Source organism: Pan troglodytes, chromosome 1 (assembly GCF_028858775.2).
Source record: "Pan troglodytes isolate AG18354 chromosome 1, NHGRI_mPanTro3-v2.0_pri, whole genome shotgun sequence".
Lineage (NCBI taxonomy): Eukaryota > Metazoa > Chordata > Mammalia > Primates > Hominidae > Pan > Pan troglodytes.
Genome location: NC_072398.2, coordinates 106,133,430 through 106,153,447, shown reverse-complemented (window position 1 = coordinate 106,153,447; position 20,018 = coordinate 106,133,430). Strand labels below are relative to the sequence as shown.

The following is a 20,018-nucleotide window of genomic DNA, read 5'->3' as shown; positions in this document are numbered from 1 at the left end:
GTGGAGAAGAGATATAAATGCTCACTTCTAGCAAGTGTGATTTTCAGAGTGATGCCCACAACTGAAACAGAAAGATCCCTGGGCCGGAAGTGGTGGCTGATGCCTGTAATCCCAGCACTTTGGGAGGCTGAGGTGGGCAGATCACTTGTGGTTAGGAGTTTGAGACCAGCCTGGCCAACATGGTGAAATGCCATCTTTTCTAAAAATACAACAATTAGCCGGGCTTCATGGCGCATGCCTGTAATCCCAGCTACCTGGGAGGCTGAGGCACAAGAATCACTCGAACCCAAGAGGTGGAGGTTGCAGTGAGCCGAGACTGCGCCACTGTACTAAGCAACAGAGTGAGAAGAAAGACAGACAGAAAGAGAGAGGGAAAGAGAGAGAGAGAGAGAAAGAGAGAGGGAAAGAGAGAGAAAGAGAGAGAAAGAAATAAAGAAAGAGAGAAAGGGAGAAAGAGAGAAAGAATCAACCCTGAATTTGGTTTCCATATATATTATGTATAGGCACTAACTTGCTGCCTCTGCTTCTTCATCTCTGAGTGGAGACGAGCTAGTAAGCTGACTGAGGTATAGTGCTATCACAAAAACCAAAAGGATGACCTTGATCTGTGATGATTCCTAAAGTGATAGACAAAAATAGCATATGTATAAAAGATGATCAGAATCGGCCGGGTGTGGTGGCTCACACCTGTAATCCCAGCACTTTGGGAGGCCGAGGTGGGTGGATCATGAGGTCAGGCGATCCAGACCATTCTGGTTAACAAGATGAAAGCCCATCTCTACTAAAAATACAAAAATTAGCCGGGCATGGCAGTAGGTGCCTGTAGTCCCAGCTACTCAGGAGGCTGAGGCAGAAGAATGGCGTGAACCCGGGAGGTGGAGCTTGCAGTGAACCCAGATTGCGCCCTGCACTCCAGCCTGGATGACAAAGCAATACTCCATCTCAAAAAAAAAAAAAAAAAAAAAAAAAAAAAAAAAGGTGATCAGAATCTTGCAGAACACACCAAGAAGAGATCCTCCTTAACAACAAAGGAAGAAGTTTTAATTTGGGACCATTTCAGAGTGACATTTTAATTATGAAGAAGGCATTACTGTCATTTCCACTAGCCAGAATTAAAATATTTTAAGTGGGTATATGCCCCCCTACTTTGCCTCCTAATAGCAAAACAACTCAAAACTGACAATCAGGAAGAAATTATTCTTATAACACCAAATATTTTCAGTGACTTACATCATCAATACCATCATCGTCATGATGGAGATAATGGATCATCCTAACTACCCTCTACCCCACCAACACCTTTTGATGAATGATATGGTTTGGTAGTGTCCCCACCCAAATCTCAACTTGAATTGTATCTCCCAGAATTCCCATGTGTTGTGGGAGGGACCCAGTGGGGTAACTGTATCATGGGGGCCAGTCTTTCCTGTGCTATTCTCATGATAGTGAATAAGTCTCATGAGATCTGATGGGTTTCTCAGGGGTTCTGCTTTTGCTTCTTCCTAATTTTCTCTTGCCACCACCACGAAAGAAGTGCCTTTTGCCTCCCACCATAATTCTGAGGCCTCCCCAGCCATATGGAACTGTAAGTCCAATTAAACCTCTTTTCTTCCTGGTCTCGGGGATATCTTTATCAGCAGCGTGAAAATGGACTAATACAGTAAATTGGTACCAAGAGTGGGGTTTTTGCGAGAGTGCCAGCTATCCCGAGGGAAACTTTGGAGGGAACCAGCTACTAGATGGTTCAATCAGTCTTTCGCCGCTACACCCAGGTTGGATGACCGATTTGCACATCAGGACTGCTACGGACCTCCACCAGAGTTTCCTCTGGCTTTGCCCTGCCCAGGCAGAGTTCACCACCTTTCAGGTCGTAACATTTGTGCTCATGCCCCACCTTCCCAGTGCAGAAAACAAGATGGGCCGGTGGAAAGCTGACCTGCCTACTGCCACTGCAGAGTGCCCAATTTGCCAGCAGCAGAAACCAACACTGCGCCTTTGATATGGCACTATTCCTCAGGGTGATCAGCCAGCTACTTGGTGGCAGGTTGATTATGTTGGACTTCTTCCATTGTGAAAAGGGCAGATGTTTGTCCTTACTGGAATAGACACTTACTCTGGATGTGGGTTTGCCTATCCTGCATGCAATGGTTCTGCCAAGACTATCATCCGCGGACTCATGGAATGCCTTATCCACTGTCATGGTATTCCACACAGCATTGCCTCTGACCAAGGCATTCACTTTATGGCTAAAGAAGTGCAGCAGTGGGCTCATGCTCATGGAATTCACTGGTCTTACCATGTTCCCCAACATCCTGAAGCAGAACGGTGGAATGGCCTTTTGCAGTCACAATTACAATGTCAACTAGGTGAGAATACTTTGCAGGGTTGGGGCAAAGTTCTCAAGAAGGCTGTGTATGCTCTGAATCAGCGTCCAATATGTAGTACTGTTTCTCCCATAGCCAGGATTCACAGATCCAGGAATCAAGGGGTGGAAATGGAAGTGGTACCACTCACCATCACCTCTAGTGATCCACTAGCAAAATGTTTGCTTCCTGTTCCCGCAACATTAAGTTCTGCTGGCCTAGACGTCTTAGTTCCAGAGGGAGGAACGCTGCCACCAGAAGACACAACAACAATTCCATTCAACTGGTAGTTAAGATTGCCACCAGGACACTTTGGGTTCCTACCTTTAAGTAAACAGGCTAAGAAAGGCGTTACAGTGTTGGCTGGGACATCAAGGCTATCAAGACCCAGGCTATCAAGATGAAATCAGTCTACTACTCCAGAACGGAGGTAAGAAAGAGTATTCATGGAATACAGGAGATCCATTAGGGCGTCTCTTAGTATTACCATGCCCTGTGATTAAGGTCAATGGGCAACTACAACAGCCCAATCCAGGCGGGACTACAAATGGTCCCGCCTGGATGAATGAAGGTTTGGGCCTCTCCATCAGGAAAAATAAAAAACACAACCTGCTGAGGTGTTTGCTGGAGGCAAAAGGAATACAAAATGGGTAGAAGAAGGTAGTCATCAATACCAGCTACTACCATGTGACCAGCTGCAGAAATGAGGACTGTAATTGTCCTCAGTATTTCCTCCTTCTTTTATTAAAAACATGTCTGTGCTTGCACACACTTGTACTAAGAAAATATCTTCATTTTATTCCTTTCTCCTTTATCATGTGACATAAGATTTATTGACTTCACATCAGCATTTAAGTATCGTTAACTTTATGTAAGAGTGTTTCAGTTGGGGACTGGTGTGTTTCCGGATGTACGAAGAATAGTTGTACTACATTAGGTGTAATTATGACCTAATTATTGTCTTTATTTGAAGATTATGTGTGATCTCAGGAGATGTGTATGGGTTCAAGTTGACAAGGGGTAGATTTGTGGTGGTTAAAACTGAGTGTGTCAACTTGATTGAATTGAAGGATACAAAGTATTGATCTTGGGTGTGTCTGTGAAGGTGTTGCCAAAGGAGATTAACATTTGAGTCAGTGGGCTGGGGAAGGCAGACCCACCCTTAATCTGGATGGACACCATTTGATCATCTGTCAGCAAATATAAAGCAGGCAGAAAAACATGAAAAAGGGAGACTGGCCTAGCCTCCCAGCCTACATCTTTTTCCCGAGCTGGATGTTTCCTGCCCTCAAATAGCAAACCCCAAGTTCTTCGGTTTTGGAACTCAGACTGGCTCTCCTTGCTCCTTAGCCTGCAGACAGCCTATTGTGGGACCTTGTGATCATGTGAATTAATACTTAACAAACTCTCCTTTATATATATATAAAGATTGCCAATATATATATATTAAGATTGCCACCAAGACACTTTGGGTTGGAATATATATACATACATATATATTCCATTAGTTCCATCCCTCTAGAGAACCCTAATACAATGAAAAATTAATATAACAGTATTCTACACTAACTGATCCAGTATAGTTTTCTGAGTACATGTTTCACTTTTTTGCTTATTGCATTTATAGAACTCTTGGTTTAGTGCTTAAAGCAGGAGAAAAAATGAAGAATGTTCCTCCTTTTCTCATCTAATTTAATAAACACTTTTGAATAAAGCTCAGACCCACCTAGAAAAACCCACAATCTATTCAGGTGAGATATGTGTAAAAAAAAATTACAATAAAATGTGATACATAAAAATAATAAAACCTAGAGACCATTTGCCTAAAGGAATCATGAAAGGGTCACTAAGACACAGTTTTAAATAACACTGGACAATCACCAGTTGTAGAAAAGGGCATTCCAGGAAAAAGGGTGTGTAACTGTATGGAAGCAATAATAAGTACTACCTTTTCAGGAAATAAGGAGAATTTGGTGTGACTAGGCCTAGATGCTTGTGGGGAGGCCAGGCTACAAAAAGATGTAAAGTCTAGGCTGTAGAGAGCTATGGAAGTCATGTAAAAGAGTTTGCAGTTTATTCTGCGGATGATGAAAAAATATTAGACATTGTAAGCAGGTGAGATTGTTAGAATATGTGCATTTATAATCAAAGATGTAGTCATATCACGGGTGAATGAGATGGGGAGAGAATAAAGGCAAGAAAACGTATTCAGAAACTACTTCAGAAGTCCAGGTGAGAGATAACATGGCCCTCAACTACAGGGTAGCAGAGGAAGTGGGAGGAATAGACAGGTGAAAGGCAACTCAGAGGTTGGCTTGGGTGACTGAGTTGAAATGAGGTCAGAACAAGGGACAGGGAGTTTCTAGCGTGGGTATTTGGGATGTACATGGCTGCTACGTATTTCTGTCAACAAGGTGAGCTGAAAGTACCTGTAGAATATCTCCAAGGAGAACATACAAAGGATAGCTAGAAACATGAGCCTGAATGTCAGGGTTGGGTGGAGCTAAGGGAATGATGGTGAGATTCATCAGCAAGCTAATGAAGACAGTGGCAGTGGAGGCGAATACACACAGTGAAATTCCCTAGGGAGAGCTGTGATGTGGCTCAAAAGAGGGCGCAAAACAGTGCTCCAGGGAGCACAGACATTTAATGGATAAGAACAAGGTGATGAAGAAGCAAAAGGAACAGGGTTCAGAAAACCAGAAAAGCCAGTGCCCTGAATGTCTAGGGAGGGAGATTTCTAAAAGCAAATAGTCAATAACATCAGCAACTTTTCCTCTGGTGACAGTGTACTTATTTCTTTTAGTGAAGTAAACTCTGATTCCCCATCCTGGTGTACATATTTTTTTTTTTTTTTGAGACAGGGTCTCACTCTGTCACCCAGGCTAGAGTGCAGTGGTGCGATCACAGCTCACTGCAGCCTCAAACTCCTGGGCTCAAGCAATTCTTCCACTTCAGCCTCCCAAGTAGTTAGGACTACAGGTGCACACCACCACACATGACTAATTTTGTTTTATTTTTATTCTTGTTTTTTTGTAGAGATGGGGTCTTGCTATGTTTCCCAGGCTGGTCTCAAACCTCTAGCCTCAAGTGATCCTCCTGCCTTGGCCTGCCAAAGTGCTGGGATTGCAAGCGTGCGCCACCACACCTGGCCCTGACATATATACTTTAAGCAGTCAAAGTATTTGGTCCTTTTTCTTTCTCTTTCTCTGCCCCCTGAAACTCTTAAAAGGAAGTTAGGGATAGTTGTCTGGAACATCCCAGTTCCTTATCACAATGCTAAATGTGCACCAGAGCTGGGGGACATTTAAGAGCCAGACACCATGATCTAAAAGATGCTAAATAAAGGTATCTGCTGAAGGTAGGAAGGCACTGGCTTTGGTCTCATTAGTTACCTGTAAACCCGACTTGACAGGTGCACTCATAGGTATCCCGGCTGAGCATATGGCATGTGCCGCCATTCAGGCAGGGTCGAGACACAAAGCATGGATGAGATGTCGAGTACTGGCAGTCCTCTCCTGTAAACCCTGAGGCACATCGGCACGTGGCTTTCCCCAGCATGGCCTGGGCCACACAAGTCCCACCATTCTGGCAGTGGTTCTTCTCACAGGGGTCTCGATGTTGACAATATTCCCCCAAGAAGCCTTCTGGACATCTGTATGGAAAAGAGAAGAGTCCATGAAAACACCTGACTTCTTGTAAGTCCAAAAAATTACAGTAAAACAATACAGTCCAATCAAGAAAGCACGAGATTGTGAATCAACAGACCTACAAGTACCACCTATAAAACTGCTTCCCTTTAGAAGGAAGAGTCCTTAGAGAACTTAACCACATACTCCCATGTCCTTTTGAGTCCTGGCAGGTGACAGAGTATGAGGTGTATGGTCTAGCAGGGTCTGCCATGGCCAGTCAACATGACCCTTATTCAAACGCAAAATGCACCCCAGCTTTTTTTCATGTGTGTACAGGTTGGGATGGTGTAACAGCACCTTTTTTAGAGCACTGTTCGTACTTGTCTGCTTAAATTCATTAACTTTCTCATTTTGACTAAGCCATTTGATAGGATTAAGATGTCCACAATATAATCCATGAACTTGACCCTATTATCCCCTCCAATTTAAAATATGTAAGATATCATGTGCTTTTCCTCAATTAAGCATTGAGAAGTAGTAAGTGCTTCTTTCTCTTATTTCCACTGAAACATCAATTGGCTGATACCTAGTTTTCTGGGTTATGTTCAGGTGGCTGACATTACAACGGAAAAAGGGAAAGGAGGTACAGGAATGGGGAAGAGTTCAAAGGGATATTTAAAAATCTGTTAATATTTAAGTAGTAGGCATTTTTAACCAAATAAAACGGCATAAAATATAATTAAAATAACATAAAATATCTAAGATACCATATAAACACCAAAGTGAAGGAAGGAATCAATTGAAGAATAACATTCTATGATATTTTCCACATTGAGGCACTGAGGAACCTTTTTACATGCCACCCCTTGATTCATAAGATGTACAACCATTTCAAACTGTGTGTATTATTTATGACAATTTTCTCTGAACAATATCAAAAAGGCATGGTAAGTCTCCATTTTCATAATGAAGTTGTTTAAATGGAATCTCTGAGAAGCATTTAAATTAAGAAACACAAACACTTTGATTCTAACTATAAATGCTGCTATATATTTGGCTGGTGTCCCAAATATGTGATTCAACTTATTCCTCGTTTTAGTTTTCAGGGACTAGAAAACTGAATCTAGTAGGCTGTTCCACCATTACCTCAAAGATTACACATTGAAACCAAACTCTAAATCCCCCTCTCAAAAACCAGCTCTTCTGTGCCCAAGCCTTGTTGTCCTGATTTTCCTAATCATTGTGACCTGAAACATTGGGGTCATGAGTGCTTTTGTCTTTGACAGTCATATCCAAGACCTTTCATTAACCATTGGTTGGCAAGGCTAGCTAGCAGGGGTCACAGTTACTGAGAAAAGAAGGAAGGCCAGATACTAGGGAACTAAGACAGAAAATGCCCAGAAGAATTCTGTAGTAGCTAAAATGGCTAAAGGAGAAAACAGGGTGGTGAATAGCTATAGTGGTAGTGAGGTAACTGGCCACAGCCTCTTCACCCCTCCCAGAGCTGCATAAGATAAGCATGGTGGAGCAAGGAGCGGCTAAGGCTCTGGGCATCTTCATGAGTAGGTGTAGCTACAGACCAACAGGCAGTGAAGAAAGTTCATAGCACTGAAACCAAAGATGGCATGCAGGTGACTGTGAGGAGTCTGTATCAAGAAGGTCAGAAGGTCTGGTTTGGAGTTCTGGTGCTGTGACCTTGGACAAGTTACTTATCTTCACTGACTATCCATTTTCTCACATTGTAAATAGTTAATAAGGTCACCTACATCATGAGATTATTCTAACAACTGAACAAAATCAAGTATGTAAAAAACCTTATAAATGTTAAAAAGTTTTGCAAGTGGGCTGGGCACAGTGGCTCACACCTGTAATTCCAGCACTTTGGGAGGCTGAGGTGTGAGGACCATCTGAGGTCAGGAGTTTGAGAATAGCCCGGCCAACATGGTGAAACCCTGGCTCTACTAAAAATACAAAAATTAGCCAGGGTGGTGGTGCACGCTTGTAATCCCAGCTACTCGGGAGGCTGAGGCATGAGAATTGCTTGAACCTGGGAGGCGGAGGTTGCAGTGAGCCGACGAGATTGTGCCACTACACTCCAGCCTGGGCAACAGAGTGAGATTCCATCTCAAAAAAAAAAAGTTTTGCCAAGTGAAAACATCTTTTCTCTCTTCTTTGTGCTTATTGAGGAAAATACAATGCCCCATCCAAATCACAGCTTGATTTGAGAATAGTTTCTTGTGTTGGTTTTTTGAAGTGGAGGAGCAAAAAGTGCGAATGTAGCATAGCTAAAATTAACTCTGAGATATATTATTAAAAGCATTTGCAGCTTATTCAAGAAATGTGTTATGAATGTTAAAAACTGCAACACAATTCTCACTCACAGTGCAGCCCTCTGGGCATTATTAGATGACTCTTCATTCTCCCATATGGGAATTATGCACCTTCTAAATAATGGCAAATTTTTAAACGTGGGTGGGCTTTGCTCAGCTTTGCTCCTGAACTATTACACCACCCTAACACTATCATGTGGCATATGCTAAGAGAATGCAAAGTCATTTAAATGGTAGCATCATAAACATATAATGGAAACATAAGGTTCCCAGGAAAACAAAAATGAAGCAAAATGGAAGTTTCTAAAGCTAAACAGATGTATTTCTGAATTATTTGTTTCTACAGTTTAATTCACATTGTTGCTCCCTATCAAGTATGGAAAAATAAGTTTTAAACTAAGATATATTTAAGAAATCAGAAAAACCAGAGATTGACAAAGCACAGTTTGCAAGTCTAATTTGGACCACTGCCTGTTTTTGTTTGGCCTGTGAATAGTTTTTTACATTTTTAAATGATTAGAAAAAAAGAACAAAAGAAGGATATTTTCTGACATTTCAAAATTATATAAAATTCAAATTTCAGTGTCCATAAATAGTCTTACTGGAACACAGCCATGCTCATTCATTTATAGATTGTCTATGGCTGATTTTCCACTACAACAACAGAGTCAAGTAGCTGTAATGAGACCACAAAGCCTGCAAAAATAATTACTCTCTGGCACTTTACAGAAAAAGTTTGCCAACTTCTGAGTAGAGAACATATGAAGGCTAATTCTATAAATACCATCCAATATGCTTATTAATAATGATCGGTTTCTGATAGGAAATCAACCTTATTAGTTTCCACAAAGAATATTAAACTTATAATCATTCATTCACACAACAATTAGTAAATGCCTATTATGTGCCAGGCATTTTTCCAGTGCTAGAAAAATTCTTACACTCTTGGAGTTTACATTCTAATAGCGGAAGACGAAAACAAAATTACTAAGTAAAAGATGCACAATAGATGGAGTTAAGTGCTGTGAAAAAAAAACAGGAAGGAATGGAGCTGGGGATGAGGGTGTGGGGTGAGCAAAGAGAAGTATCTCAGTTTAGAATAGGAAAATCAGAGACCTTCACTGACAATACTCGAGTTGAGACCTAAATAAGGTGAGAGTAATCATGCAGGTATCTTAGGGAACACATTCATGAGAAAGGGAACAGCAGATGCAAAGGCCATAATACAGAGAGCAGCCCTAGCGTGTTTGAGAAGCAGCAAGAATATCTGGAGCAGCAGAAAATAGATGAGAGCTGTAACTGGGATGTGGATCAATTGGGGCCTTTAAGCCACTGTAAAGAAAGACTTAGGGTTTTCCTCTAAATGGGATAATACTTACATATGAGGTACAACAGACTTACTCTCCTAAAGCCCGTGTACAGAACCACATATTTGCTTTATGTGAAACTAGACCTACTGTATTAATAAAGTTTGATTTCTATTTAAAATGTTTTAGAGGGCTGGACATCAGCTTAGTTCTTTACTTTTACCTTAGAAGATATACAAGTCTCCTTTAACCCACATTTTCATGAGGTCCCATTTCCCTTTCCAAATTATTGTTTCACAGCTAACCTTCTATGACTGTAGCCTAATTTGAGATATTTCTCTTTCTTTTCCATCTACTTCTTACTTATCCCTCTGCAACAAAACTTTAATTCTAATTATTGCTTAGAAACTGTTTTCTAAAAACAATGACTTTTCTCTAGTCAAGTTCAGTGGTCTCATCTGAAACTTCATAAGGAAATTATCTCTCCTATAGGGAGAATTGCTAACCACTCCATGCACCGTTTTAATCATTTTACCTTGGCTTCTATGACTCCCTCTGTCTAACTCAAAACCCAGTGAAGTCTTAGTCTGGATTGCTGATTTCTCCTTCTTCCCCATCTATTATGGCCACCCTAATGTTTAAGTCTGGACTGCACTGCTCTTTCTCTCAAATGCATTTGTTACTGTTGTTGTTCACTTGGTTTTAAACAACTTCCTTCCTGTAACTGACTCCAAAATACACTGTTCCAGTCCCATATGTTCAGTTTTCTAGAAGTCATCTCTCTATCCTAATATGTGCTGCCACTATTTGAAACTAAACATTTGTAAAAGGAGATCATCTTCCCAAGAAACTTTAATTATTCAATTTTTCTAAGGCTTCCACACACAATTTAAAGTAACTTCATCTCTTTAAGTTGTATATAATTTATTACCACATTCTGACAAGACTTGTTAACTGAATTCCTATAATACTTATCATTCGTGTTCACAGTTTCCTTTTTGATACAAATTCTGATCATCTTAAAAGCCTCAGGCCAGACATCATCTTGTTGCTGGCTTTTCCCCCATTTCCAGCCATCCTTGGAATAACAGAACCTTCAGATTCAAGAAATTTAATTTCTATCCAATTAAGTAATCATTTCTAAAATATTTCTAAAAGATGATCACCAGCCTCTGCTTGAATACAAGCATGTAGCATGGTGCCGGATAAATCTTGAGAATTTAATAAATGCTTGGAGTTATTATTGTGCTGCTCTTAAGAGTACAGACTCTGGAACCAGACCACCTGGATTTCAATCCCAACTCCACCATTTACTCAATGTGTAATCTTGGGCCAGGTACTAAACTTCCCTGTTGTAAAAGAGATGTAATAACAGTGCCTACTTCATAGGATTTTTAAATAAGGGTAAAGCACTTAGAACACTATCCAGCACATAGTAAACACTATGCATTTGTTAACTGAAATTACTGGCTGACTACTTCAACAAAAGAACAGTCTTCAATGTGGGTGGATCCCACTGTGAGAAAGCTCTTTCTTTCTTAATTCTTCAAATTCTGCCTCCCTTCCTAGGTATATACCCGAGATAACTGAAAACATATGCCCACATAATAAAAATGTTCATAGCAGCATTATTCATAATAGCTAAAAAGTAGAAACAACCCAAATGCCTATAAGCTGATGAACAGATAAATAAAATGTGGTATATCCATAAATGAAATATGTGGCCATGAAAAGGAATGACATTCTGATACATGCTACAACATGGACGAACCTTGAAAACATGCCAAGTGAAAGAAGCCACACACAAAAGGCCACATATTATATAATTCCATTTATATGAAATGTCCAGAATATGCAAATCCGTAGAGATAGAAAGTAGATTAGTGTTGCCAGGAGCTGTAAAGAAAGGGAAATAGACAGTGACTACTAAGCAGTAGAGAATTTCTTTCAGGGTGATAAAAATGTTTCAAAATTAGATAATGGTGGTGGTCTCATAACTCTGGAAATACTAAAGTCTACTAAATTAAACACTTTAAAAGGGTAAATTTTATGATACATAAATTATGTCTTAACTTTGAAAAGAACAAACTTTGTCTCTCTACAATTTCCAGGTTATCTCTACCGTCTAGAACAAAAAAGAACAAGCCTTCTGCTTCTCTTACACATAGCCCTTCAAGAATCTGAAGATAGTTATGTGGGCCTTTTGTTTTCTTTTTTTCCAGGATTCAATGGTTTGGCGTATTCCTCAGTATAGGGTTATTTCCAGGCTTCTTCACCTTTTTAGTGGTGCTTCTATGCTTAATAGTAGTAATAATAATCAGAATGACCAAAATTTTCTGCCTCCCTTCCCAGGTATATACCCGAAATAACTGAAAACATATTTTCTAAGTACTTAACTATGTATTGTATATTTGCTAAGCATTTGATAGCTATTGTCTCTTGTATTACTCGCTCCAGTGCTATATTATAATCTCCATTTTATATATGAGGAACTCAAAGCTTAGAAAGATTAAGATTTTACAGCTAGGCCGGGCGCGGAGGCTCACACCTGTAATCTCAGCACTTTGGGAGGCCGAGGCAGGCAGATCACCAGGTCAGGAGATCGAGACCATCCTGGCTAACACAGTGAAACCCTGTCTCTACTAAAAATATAAAAAATTAGCCAGGCGTGGTGGCGGGCGCCTGTAGTCCCAGCTACTCGGGAGGCTGAGGCAGGAGAATGGCATGAACCCAGAAGTTGGAGGTTGCAGTGAGCCAAGATCGCGCCACTGCACTCCAGCCTGGGCGACAGAGCGAGACTCCCTCTCAAAAAAAAAAAAAAAAAAAAAAAATTCACAGCTAGTAGATGGAAGAGGCAGGACTGAAACCCAAGTAGACTCTAGAGTGCGTGTGCTTCAACACTAGGCTATCCTGCCTCCCCATCACTGGATGACTCCAGTTCATCAAAAACCTCTTTAAAAAGTGAGGCTCAAAATGGAAAAAGGCTTAACACATGTTCTTACCAGTGCAGCACAGAGCTGAACCATGACCTCCTGATCTGGACACTATGCTTTTACTATTTCAGAGTAAGTTCTTAAACTGAGGAGGCATCGTGAGAGTGCAGTTCAAGAAAGAATAATGCTTCGACTCATACCCAATGGATATGTGTACTTTTTTAGAAGGCACAAAATACTACTATGTGCTATGGAATACACACTCAGCTAAAATATTCAGAGCCTTATTTCACATGAACTACTAGTGTACCCTATTTTTCTCATCTTATACTTGTAGCACATGTTTTTTGAACCCCATAATTGGAACTGTCATCCATTCCTTTTAAATCCATCATATTGAGTCTTTACTCCAAGTTTCCTTGATTGAGACAACTTTTACATTATACTCATACAATCACAGAATTTCAGCAGTGATCTCAGAAACCAAATGGTCTGAACCCCTATAGCACTGAAAAGGACACCAAAGCTAACTGATCTACCCAAAGTTGGTTATCTGTGAATCTAGCAATTTCCCCAGTTTTACAAATATATCCCTATCTTCACCTAGACCTTGCAATGAAATAGTACTTAACTGAAAGTGTATGACTAAGTCTTGCCCCAAGACTAGCACCTATTCAATCAGCTCTAACATCCTAAATGGACCAGCATCCTATCCATACCTCTCCTCTCCCTAAGGACAGTCTGGAAATTCCTTGCTGAACCTAAGCATATGACTAAAAGAATAATCTTTCCTAAGCATAATTTTCATGTCATTCTTCTGCTCAGAAACTAGCAACAGTATTAATACCAAGCCTTTCAAATCCAAGTTCTTTACAATCTCTGATCTGCTTGTCTGTCCCATTCCAATCATCTAACCATCTTACTCTTTAGTAATCCATAACTCGAACACTCCATATTATTTCCATGAACAATGAACATCAGAAAATGGAGGACCAAAACAGTGGCTCTCCTACAAGGTCACCAAACCAATTAATAACAGACCTGGAGAAGAATTCTGGTCTTCTGGCTCCTAGTTCAGTGATCTGTCCAAAATACTACACATATGGTAGGCTGACAAAGAAAGAACAGAAGACCTTTTGGTTTCAAGTCATTTGCAGAGAAAGGGGGGGAAACAAAAACAGGAAAATCAGGAAAGGGTGGAAGGAAAATTAATAGTTCAAATTTAGGCATTCGAACTGAGACATCAAGAAAGGAAGCATGTAACTATGGACTGTGAACACAATATAAAGAAAATGATGTAAAATTTCTTATATCCTTATTCAAATCACGCCTTGCAGTTTTTTGCTCTAAAATCATTGCAGACGTATATAGATAAAGGGTCAAAAAACAACATGTATGAATGACATTTAAGGAAAAAGAGAAGAAAACAGAAGAAAAAACAGAAGAAAAGGGAAAAGGAGAGGTGGAGAATTTATTATATCATCTAAATATATGAAGCCCTTCTAAAGGGTCAATGCAGACATATTGCACCCAGATAAACAGAAGAAATGACATTATATTCTATATCTCTTACGTTAGCAATTTTAAAATTCCTTGAGTCAGAAGCGTTAAACACTGGAATGACTAAGGTTACATTTGTTATGGAAATTTCTTAAATTTAGAAAGACCTCATACACACACCTGAAGGTAAAAAAAAAAATGTACTTAATCAGTGGGTTGCAACCAAGTTACTTGTCAGAATCACCTGTAAACCTTGAAAAAATACGGATTCTCAAACTTACCTTATCAGAATCCCTGGGTGCTGAGTCCAAGATCCACCCCAACAGATTTTGATGTAGCCAGCACACAGAGTTTTTTTCTACCATAATGGGAGAGGTAGGGAGGAGGATCACTAGGAATGGCAACACAGAGTGGGAACTAGATCAATGCAAATTTTGTGGGCAAAATAGAATTTCTGTGGGTGTGATATTTTTAAAATGTATTGTAAGGCTGCTCTGAACCATCCAAGCATATCCCACTGAATTTAAACATTCTCTAAAGATCCTGAAGTCAGCAACTACAATCCAGGTGAACCAAAAGTTGCTCCTCTATGTCATAGAAGCCTACAGGAGAGGCAGTAGGGTGGGAATGGAGCAGAGAGATCCCAAGAAGTTATGGGTAAATATTTTTTAAATCTAAACATTCAGAAAAATAAGAGAGACTAGGAATCACTCTCCTCCTCCTCTCCACCACACCAAAAAAAAAAAAAAAAAAAGGAATAATAAGAAAGTGAAAGGAAAAATAGTTTTAGGTTAAATTTCATCACCATCTGAAAGAAAATTACTCCGATTTTGTTTAAGCAAGAGAAGAATTCAGCTGAGAAATTATCTAGCAGGCAGCAAAATCAGGGAGTCACTTCCCATTGCAAAGCAAAAGAAAACAAGGAGCAAGAGGATGGTCCTGGATAGCTGTTTAGACAATCAGACATACTGCTAACATCTCCTTGCCTTAGAAACTCTGTGATGTTTAAATTAACAATTGGCCACAAGCCAAACACAGGAACACTCAAAAGTTTAGAAGGGTGTGCTGTAAGTGGTACCTTAGCAAAACACAATAATAAATTAAGAGGATTCAAGAAGCCTTCACTGTAGACTCTAAGAAGATTTAAGATTTGTACCAAGAAACAGGCTTCTAAATCTCTTCTACTGCATTAGTTTAGCATCTAAAGAACACCTGTCTAAAAATCAAAATATCTAAATCCTATCCTTTGAGTCAACTTGACTAACACTCAACTTGACTACCTAAAAGCTAGCTAATAATCGCAGCACCTCAGCAGAGCAGAGGTGGAGGGCATAGTTTTATGCACTGAGATCCTATAATAAAAGAAGCCCTATGTGTCAGAGTAATCCCATTTCTGACATCATATTATTTAACACTTAATTTTTCAAATCACTTTACAATCATATTTATTATTCCCTACAATTCTCTAAAGCAGGTCCTGCTTTAGTCCTGCTTCATAGGTGAGGAGACTACATATCATGAAGATTAAGTTATTTACCAAAACAAGTTAATGATAGACCAAGGATTATTACCCTCAGACTGTCTCATTGATTATACTCCTCTCTATCCTAAAGCTACACTTAAAGCTTTCACTCAAAGAAAAAGGAAAAGCAAAAACACCATCATATATGCTCTTTATTAAATGCTTCAGAAACAACAGCTCTGCTTCATCACTACAAAGCCTCCTGGTCCACTTCTGAAATTCTTAGTGACCTAGACGTGTACGAAATTTGAACTTTCCAAGAAGTATCTAGTTGGTGCTGAACAACCCAGTACTATTTTCGGGTGATAAATAACCTTGTTCTCTTTTTAAACATCTGCGATTGACATGTCGACTGACTGTTAACAATGAACAAAGACCATATTTTTCTGAAGCTCATCATCTTCCTAACCTTTTCTTTGAAAACAGATGTAGTTCATGTACTAGTTTTTTGGTGAAGGTAAAAATCTTTATTCAGATTAGGCCCAGAAAAAGAAGGGGCTGCTTTCCGTTCAACAAATATGCACAAGACACCATCCCACTGGGAGCATCAATCTCAGAAGCAGTAAAACACAGCCTCGGCCCTGAAAGGACTTTCTGAACACCTTTGGAGTGTCATCCGTTTAATATACATTATTTTAATTAATCCTATTAGCTGGATAATTTCATTCCCATTTTATTGGTGAGTTCATATAGCAGAGCTGGATTTGAATCCAGGATTACAGAGCAGGGCTCCAAAGCCCAAGTTATTTCCACTAAAGGGTCTGAAGAAATGTAGAATCTAAAAGTGTGGGTGGGATGGGGAAGATATGATTTGATTCCCTTTCCTTGGTCCAACCGTGTTAGAAACATCCAACCATAAAGAAGCTTTCTAAGGAAGCCCTTTGAATTAACGTATCCACTTTTTCTCACCCGCCCGTGCCCCACCCCCAGCCATGCCAAAGGAGCAGCAAATGCTGCTGCCAGGTTGGAGGAATAGGTGATCGTCACACCACATTCCTGGGTCTGGACACAGCCTGAAACAGCAGCAGAGCTCCGCGCCTCGGAAATAACAACAGCAGTTGAGATTTTTAAATCATGTGCCTCAGCATGCAGCCACACCAGTTGCCCTACTTCTCCTGCCTCCCCCTTTCAAAGACGCGAGCAGCACACCCGGCTCCTCCGGACTTTCGGTGGGGTTGGAGTGTCAAAACTCAGGCGCGCCGCAAAACCCCGTCCCCATCCAAACCAAGCCCACACACCCGGCCCATGTGCCGCCCCCTGGCAAAGGCGAGGCTGGCTGCGAAGGTGCAGGCCGTTTGGCTTGGCGGCCCTGCCCCCGCTCTCCACGCCAGAATCTGGCATTCCTTCGCTCACCCCCTCCGAGGCCCGCCGTCGGCTCTCGCTCGACCCCAGGAAACGCGGAACCTGAAGGGCAAAACTGCCCACCTCCCTGCACCCTGGCACTACGAAAAAGGAGTTTCTGAAACTTGCTGCCGGCCTCCCTCCTGCTGAGGAGGCGTGTGAGGGGTCCCGGGCCGCGGGGAGCACAGGCGGCGGGGAACCCCGGGGGTTGGCGGGGCACCACGGGAGGGGCCCCCGGCGATGTCCAAACTCTTGGGAACCCAGCGAGTGGCCTCGCTCCGCGCCGGCGGCCGAGCCTGGCCTTCCCACACAGAGAAGGACCGAGGCGGAGAAGGGTCGCCCCAGGTGGCAGCCCCGGGCACCGCGGACAGCGCCCCTCAGCCCGATACTCACCATGCGCGGGGGCCGCGCAGCACAGCCAGAGCGCCAGCAGCGCCCACAGCAGAGCGGGGCGCAGGGCGGGCATCTTCTCGGTCGCCTCCTCCGCCGCCGCCGCCGCCGCCGCCTGGGCAGATCCACATGGGGAGGGGGTCCCGATAGAGGAGCCCCACTCTCTCCTCCCCTCCTCCTGCTTCAAAGGCTCAGGCCCTGGCGCTACGCTCCGAAGCCCACGCGCAAATGCCTTGACTCCCCGCGCCCCGAGTCCGCCGCTCCTCGGCCGCCGCCTCAGCCGCCGCCGGAAGTTTGGCTGAAACTTTCTCGGGTGTGCAACGAAGCAGCCTCGTGTGTCCTTCCGCCTCAGCCGCCTCCTCCCACCGCAAGCCCCGCCCCACTGTCGCCGCGGCCTCGGCCCCGCCGCCTTGGGCACCCAGGGGTTTCCCGCAGGAAGAAGCGCCGGCCCGAGCTCCGCGCGGAGGGATCTACTACGAGTCACTGGCAAGACCCTGTCAAAAAAAAAAAAAAAAAAAAAACTTACCTAGAAATTTCAAATCTTCTGCTATGCTTGAGATAAGCAGGAAAATTCATATAGGAATGCTCACTGTATCACTCCCTTAAAATCTTCTTTTAAGCATTTTATGCTAGGAGGTATTACACTTCAATTCCTAAGTAGGTGTGTACTTTTTGTATATAATGATGTATGAAAGGGTTGACCTGCATGCACCAAGATGTCTCCCCAATTTAACAGTATCATAAATTCACAACTGTGTAATTATCAAACCACAGTATTATTGGATGAGTCTCAGTGCTTTAGTCACTAAAATGGTTATGCAATTTTGAATATTTATTGACGTTGTTCTCAGGGACTGTTGAATTGTTTTTACTCACATTCTTATATTCTTCCTTCATGATTAGCCAAGACATTCTTGACAGCAAGATTCAGGCATACAGAAAGTTTCTACTTCAAAATATGGAAAATCTTCTTACCATCTAGGTGCAGATCATATCTAAGTCCCCCGAAGAAAAAGAAAATGGAAACTTTTCTTACTAAGTGGAATTCAAAATGGTTAACTAAGTATGAGAGAGGGGACATCAAAAGTAAAGAAGAGAAATCCCATTATAAAAAGTGTGCACAGGCCAGGCACAATGACTCACACCTGTAATCCCAGCACTTTGGGAGGCCAAGACGGGAGGATCGCTTGAGGCTAGGAGTTCAAGACCAGCCTGGGCAACATGTTGAAACCCTAACTCTACAAAAAATACAAAAATTAGCTGGGCATGGTGGTGCACGCCTATGGTTCCAGCCACTCAGGAGTCTGAGGTGGAAGAATCACCTGTGCCTGAGAAGTCAAGACTGCAGTAAGCCGTGATCACACCACTCCACCACTCCAGTCTGGGTGACAAAGTGAGACCCTGTCTCCAAAAAAAAAAAAAAAAAAAAAGCGTTAAAAATCTCCTTCTAAGTAAGTAATTCATTGGGAGATAATTAATGGCTGGAAACAGGTATTTATAATGGAAGCATACATGGCCTTAACGATACGGTTTGCTTCTGAAAACACTCTAATTAAAAAGGGGAAGAGTAATTTTATAGGAAAGTACAAATCAGTGGTGTGTATGTCTACCAGTGTGTGCAAAGAGACAGAGGTGGTAATTGCTGGACTCAGACCAGGTATCAGCAACAACTAAACATAATGACCTTATAAATATGCAGATAGGATTTCTGACAAAGCTAAAAGTACATCATTATTATTATTCATCAATGTGGAATGGAATGTGAAATTGGAATCAGCAGGTGAGGGGTGGTTGTACCTGAATATCCTGGATACCAACTTGTTTTTGTTTTTAATCATTCTAATCTCTGTTAAGAATAATGTCACATGACTACTTTATCCTATTTCTCAGACCACTGATCCAACCATTTTTCTTTCACACTTTTGCCTCCTTTCCTCTTATAACAGGTACTAAGAGTCTAAGCAGAAAAAGAAGAACAGATGGTGGTAAGACCTAGAATGTTTACCCCATTAAGATCTATATCTGAATCCAGAAGGAACACCTCATTGCCGAGAAGAGCCCTGCAGACAGTTCACACCTCTGTTTCTTTTGCAAGATATAGCTACCTCAAAAAATCCTTTCTTGATCAAACTCTTATGGCCTGGAATCCTTGCGTTTCTGCTGATGACTGTCATTTTAGAGTACTTACTAAAGACAATGGTTGGGGAAATAGATATTTTAAAAATAAGGGAAGAAGTGGGTAGGGTAAACCCAGGCTTACTTATGTAAACTCTGAGTGCTGAAGTTAGAAGACAACCTTTAAGATTAAAAAAAAAACAAAAACAAAAACAAAAAAAAAAAACGGCAAAGTTAGAACACACAAAAGATAGTATAGTTCCTTACCCATCCACCACTTGGTTTTGAGGAGAAAAGGGAAGTAAGAAGAGTTGAAGAGAAGAAAAACAGAACAGAAGAGTGGGAAAGGAAGATGAAAGGGTGCTCTGGAGTACTATGCACCTGTTTAGAAGTGGGGAAGTAGCACAAACACTAGCAAAAGAAGAACCACCATGGAGTTCCTCCTTGCACATCTCTCTCCCCTCCTGAAGGCCTAGGGTGAGCCCACAGCATTGTTCCAGCAGTGAGGGAGTCTTCACTGCCCCCTGAGACTCTCTCACGGCTCTTAAGATACCTCCCTGAAGTCCCTCCAAAGAATTCAATGTG

At 41.6% G+C, this 20,018-nt stretch overlaps 1 protein-coding gene and 1 pseudogene across 4 annotated transcripts in view; both read right to left on the bottom strand.

The window, feature by feature from the left end:
* LOC112209249 (notch homolog 2 N-terminal-like protein R) overlaps nt 1–17,456 on the bottom strand; it is a 29,186-nt gene extending 11,730 nt beyond the window's left edge. Inside the window, exons 1-2 of one of the 4 annotated variants that reach the window (XM_063815470.1) lie at nt 17,322–17,456; nt 5,759–6,018 (exon numbers count right to left, since the gene is read on the bottom strand). In XM_063815470.1, the coding sequence (XP_063671540.1) occupies nt 5,759–5,924 (166 nt within the window). In that variant the 5' untranslated portion in view covers nt 5,925–6,018; nt 17,322–17,456. Of the gene's footprint in view, nt 1–5,758; nt 6,019–11,403; nt 11,769–17,321 lie in introns of those variants that run through there. The other 3 variants (XM_054670014.2, XM_054670017.2, XM_054670015.2) reach the window with 3 other exon arrangements.
* On the bottom strand, nt 12,453–17,449 carry LOC112207459 (uncharacterized; annotated as a pseudogene).
* Nucleotides 17,457–20,018: the final 2,562 nt, after the last annotated feature.